Source organism: Rhinoderma darwinii, chromosome 13 (genome assembly GCF_050947455.1).
Source record: "Rhinoderma darwinii isolate aRhiDar2 chromosome 13, aRhiDar2.hap1, whole genome shotgun sequence".
Classification (NCBI taxonomy): domain Eukaryota; kingdom Metazoa; phylum Chordata; class Amphibia; order Anura; family Rhinodermatidae; genus Rhinoderma; species Rhinoderma darwinii.
The window spans coordinates 58,134,207-58,139,621 of NC_134699.1; the positions used below are offsets into that span (position 1 = coordinate 58,134,207).

Below are 5,415 nucleotides of genomic sequence, written 5' to 3' on the forward strand. Positions count from 1 at the left end.
TGTGACCAAGCTGCTAAGATCTACTCATTGACTTCCACTTAAAGTGCTGAGCTAACATCACTTTCACATCTTATTACATTACCTTCATAACCCAGGTACTGTCTCACTGCCACAGCAACATGTGGCCGAAACGTCACAGCACCTGTGGTCACATGACATTCAGCTTCTGAGAAGTTTGAGCTGAACTCTGGTTGACATGAGCAGTAAGACCTGCATTTCTATGTAGACAATCTCCTAAAAGGCAGCGTACGAGACGCTCTATAGACTACGTGGCAGCCCCTCTATGGAGGCTTCAGTACATTACCTGGAGGACCCCCTGAAGTGCTCCTCTCCCCCCATAACCACAGGACAGCAGACTCAGTTTTATGTTTTTATTGTACAAGAGACTAGAAAGCAAATTTACTTCAGTTCTTTCACAGACAGACCTGTAAGAAAAAACAAAAATAAAAGGGATTTAGAGACTGTTACCAACACATGAACAGACTCCGGCCGGGGGCTCCAGACCCCACATCTAATGTAGCAGAAAGATTTGTCACTTTTCATCCCACATGGGGTATAACAAGCTGAACTGCCAACGTGGCTTTATGCCACCTTGTAGACCCAGTCTAAGTGTAGCTAAACATTTAAAAAAGTTTTGCCATGTCAGAAGTGTTGATGGGTGAGGGGCCGAGCACTGAGACCCCCAACGATCACTAAAACGAAGCGTGGGGTGAGCGTCGTGCTTCTTTTCTAATCTGCTTCCATTGTAAAGCCGAGCAGACGGTGTAGAGACTCAGACTTTCTATCGAGCCCATATACCACTCTGAGGAGAGCTGAGCAGAAACTAAGCGGCACAGACCTCACCCGGGCACTTCTGCCACTTTGTAGTGCTTGGATCTCCACCCATCAAATCGTCTGACACGGCAAAAGTTATTTTTAATTAGTTTAACACTTTGAAGCGTCACACATTGATGCTGCTCCTACATGTGCCCACCATAGAAGCGGACGTGTCTCACCACAATTCATAGTGACCATCCTATAAAAAAAAGGGCACATGCCACAGTATTAAGGGGACTTGCAAATATCGAAACCTCAGCTGGGCGGGGGCAGGGTGTTTTAGTCCATCACCTCGGAAAAGTAGAGTGACCCATGGCACGGAAATCCAAAGATTTGAGGGCACAGCGCACTCCGTTAGTGATGATGCAGGCTCCAGTGCATGCGCAAGCTACATACCCACTGTATGAATGAGCCAAGCTACATACCCACTGTATGAATGAGCCAGGCTACATACCCACTGTATGAATGAGCCAGGCTACATACCCACTGTATGAATGATCTTAAACCAGAACCCTTAAGTCAAAGGTCTGAAAAGTACACAATATAACCCAAGTGAATGGCACAAGCATGTTAAGAGTCAAGTGGGTATAATCAGATGCCAATAATTTTGCAACACGCCACAAAACATGCAACATAATAGGCACGCGCCAGCCTTAAAAATCCACCGCAGAATAACCTGCTACATGTGGGCAGGGCTTTGTCGCCCCCTTCACCAGCCTTGTACTGGAAGTTTGTCTTGTGACTCCATCAGTCACTCGCGGGACACTCCGTGTTACACTAGCGCTCGCTCACCAGGTGGCAGGGACTGTTTGAGCTTCTCGGCCTTCTCTTTGTCTGTGATGACCAGTGTGTACAGGTACTTGCTGCAGCGAACCTTGAATTTCACATTGTCCTTGTTCTTTTTAATCTTGACAGCTGTAGAGAAAACACAAGTGTAAAAATTCACATCTACAAACAGGAAGTGTCATGAGGGTCCGGCAGCGGGTGACTCCTGAAGCCTCCAGTATACCCCCACCACCACCTCTGGGGTCTTCCAGACCAAGACTCAATGCATGCGATGTGTATTGCATGTGCCAAATCTGCAGCGTAACAGCACCGGCAAAGTAAAAGACTGCAGGAAATCTCATGTACACGATGCGGTTATCAGCGCGTAAAATCACCTGCGGTGCGGATCTTAAAACCCGCAGATGTCAATTTAGCTCGCTTTTTCCGCTTCCGTATGCCTAATACAAAGGGGGGGGGGGACGCACCAAAACCCACAGAATGAAAACGCACTGATTTACGCATCAAAAACCAGATACCGCAAGATTACGTGCTGTTTTTACCTGCAGATTATCCGCAGCAAGATCCACATTGTGTACGTGTAACCCACGAGGGTTCAGGCAGCTGCCTAGTTCGTCTCTGTTCACGTTCCGTTTGGCGTACATGCCAAACATCTATAGGGCTACATTCAGGCTGGTATAAGTGTTTTTTGTGACATGTGCCAACTGTATACAGACTCCCGGCTCCTGCCGGATGGCTCAGACGTGATGTAAACAGAGCCTAACAGGTGACCACACGTATCGCAATGCACTTGTGGCCGTCAGCGTGATCACCGCCCTCATAGTAGCCCTGGTAGTCCAGTACCTTCCAATATCAGGCAAGTCGGCCTCAGAAAACAAGCCAGAGTTTAAGGGGATGGTTCATTCAGGAAAGCCTCAGCCCATGTGCCTAATTAAGGGAGCCGTCTTATCGTGGAACTACTCAACCTCGGAAGTACATGTGATTCAGGGCTCAGTAAGAGACGCAAAATTATATCCATCGGTTTTAACCCCTTAAAATAGAACTGTGCCGCTATGTTTCCGATCGGCTTTCCGCAGAGCGGTGTACAGACTCCATGATCTCGTACACTGCTCATCCGATCGCCTCTGCCACTTCATTTTAGCGATTGGTGTGGGTCTCCGTGCTCAGACGCCATTGACCAAAACTTCACACGTCAAAAGTTTTTTAAAGTTTAGTTACCACTTAAGAAAAGTTTGTTTGAGTTGGACAAACCGTTAAAGAGTTCCAACCCCTCAAAATTGCAGACAGCGCTATACAGAGGACGGGGAGAGCAGTGCACCCAAACCGGTAGCGTCGTTCATAAGTGCTGCATGTCAGAGAAATCTACGTTTTACTGCCCCCACAGCGTTCACATGTCCTACGGAAACTGCGCTGGACTACTGGCTATATTCCCCACGCCCTCTGAGCTACGATAGATTTCTCAGCACCCTGCAGGAGGCACAAGTTTGGTTGCACTGCCCTCCCCCACATCTATATAGCAATGTCTGAGGGGTCAAAACTACAACAACCTCTTTAAATAGGTTTGGGTAGTTGCTTAGCAACGAAAGCTGAAGCCAGTAAGTAGCACATGTGGCCCCTACATTCAGGATGTGTCCCCTATATTGTGAATGTCACCCCCTAGTCATTACATGCCAGGCAGGACCCCCGGCACCCACACACTGCCCATCATACTTACACTTGGCATCCTTTCTCCTGGCTGTCAGCAGGAAATCCTTGATCTCTTCAATCTTGCGAGGCTAAAACCGATAAAAACAAAAGTCAGACATACTGCCCATGCCACCCCCACAGAACATATCGCACACATGCCACTGCGGGCATTACCCTCCCCAGATGAACATTCCAGCGCAACACCATCTAAGAATCCTACCATGCTGTAAGACACCAGGTAGATGCACACGACTAGCTAGATTACCACAAATCCAAGGTAAACTGGCCATAACTAAGATACCAATACTCCCATCATCCAACAGGCCTAGGAAACCGCACAACCATCGCCCACCCTGGCACTACAAATCCCATCATGACCGCTATCACCCAGTATAAGCTGGCACTTGTAATCCACATCAAGCAACTCCATGCATGAACTACAACTCCCAACATTAACACAAGTCCCCAGTTACCACTATGGAAGGAATTGTAGCATACATGAGTGTAAGCAATGGAAGTAGCAGACCCAATGTACTACAATACCCAGCATGCCCACTATCATCCAATAGGAAGCGTTTTAACGTGCGATAGGCATTATCCATGTTCACAGAATACTACAACCCCCAGCATGCACCCGATAACCACCATGGCATTAGGACTGGCATGAGACATAGGTTAATATACATATAACAAGACCCTACTTAAGTACTACAACTCCCAACATGCTCCTCAGTTACAGGTCAGTTCCGTACATACTAATAACATACAGGTGACAAAAGAAGCCGGAAACCACTCACCATGCTGCAGCCGGAAACCAGGGACCTGCGGGAAAGACAAGCGTCAGAGATCAACACAACCTCAGACCCGAAAATCACCACCTCACCCATCCGCCCTGACAGCCCGGCTACCCCCGGGCACCGCCACCCACCGGCTTCCAGCACCGTACACCGAGGATGTAGCCGGATTCTCCGCGCCCGGTACTCACCGTGGAGTCTCTGGGAATCAGAAAAGAAAAGAGCGTCACTTCCGGATTCCGAGACTTAAACCCAAAACGGCGCCCGACGAGGGTCAAACTACAACAGAAACGCGAATCATCCCGGAAGTACGTCATTCCCGGCTCACGTGATCAGTAAGAGCCTCAAAATCCCATTTACTGGTTTTGTTAACCCCTTAAAAGGCGATATCCAAAATATTACAATATAATTTGGAATAAAAATTTGGAATAATAATTTGAAAAATAAAAACCGAAATTGTTGAGTATTTACCTTAGTGATTTTGTGCCCTCGGTCCTTTTTGTTTACCTTCCTTACGTGTTGTCAGCGCCGTTATCATGTTGACATCAGACACTATGACATCATGTCATAGTGGCTGATGTCATCGCATAGGTACGGAGGGAATTACTAAAGTAAGGATATTACAATTTCGACTCTTTTCACGTTTTGCGTATTAACCCTTGGACGGCCGGCCCAACTTTGCTTTTGAGGACAAGATACATTTTTGACTTTGACTCTTTGCATTACGACGGTCATAACGTTTTTATTTTTCATTCGGCGTAGCTGTATGAGGCTTTGTTGTTTTGCAGGAAGAGTTCTACTTTATTTATGTGCAATTTTTTGGCCAAAATCAAAAATGATTCCCTATCCACAGGATAGGTGATAATACACAGATCACTGGGACCCTCACTGATCGGTGGGGTCCCAGTGATCAGTCAATTATCACCTATCCTGTGGAGAACAGATAATTGTCCACTCCGGTAATACCCCTTTAATTTATAATTTTTTTAATTTGGCAAAAATTCTAAAAAAAAAAAAAGTTTATTGTAACAAAAAAAATTACTGTCAATATTGATTGGACTGTGTCAGACTGTGTAGGGACATGCCCCATTTAGAAGAGGGATGGTAACACCCTGTTGTCTATTTATTCATACATTGCTAGGAGGAATAATAGAGGGACAGCACAATTCAGAATTCTGAGAAAATTTGTTATTTGATGGAGAATAAAAGTATTTACTTAATCAGACATTACAGAAGAGATGTCACCCCCAACGATCTAATATTCATGGCATATTCTGAGGATCTGCCATCAATTTTCATAACCCGGATAACCCCTTTAAGGGGGATTCTTACAAAG

General features: G+C 46.1%; 1 protein-coding gene across 2 annotated transcripts; it reads right to left on the reverse strand.

The window, feature by feature from the left end:
- Positions 1-357: 357 nt before the first annotated feature.
- Positions 358-4,345, reverse strand: RPL38 (ribosomal protein L38). 2 transcript variants are annotated; one of them, XM_075846508.1, is made up of 5 exons: positions 4,271-4,345; positions 4,083-4,107; positions 3,314-3,374; positions 1,609-1,731; positions 358-425 (listed from the first exon to the last, which is right to left on the reverse strand). In XM_075846508.1, exons 2-5 carry the CDS (start codon positions 4,083-4,085, stop codon positions 400-402), a joined length of 213 nt encoding a protein of 70 aa, XP_075702623.1. In that variant the 5' UTR covers positions 4,086-4,107; positions 4,271-4,345; the 3' UTR covers positions 358-399. The 2 variants fall into 2 exon arrangements, with proteins under 2 accessions (XP_075702623.1, XP_075702624.1); XM_075846509.1 differs by lacking the exon at positions 4,271-4,345 and adding an exon at positions 4,214-4,263.
- Between the last annotated feature and the right edge of the window lie 1,070 nt (positions 4,346-5,415).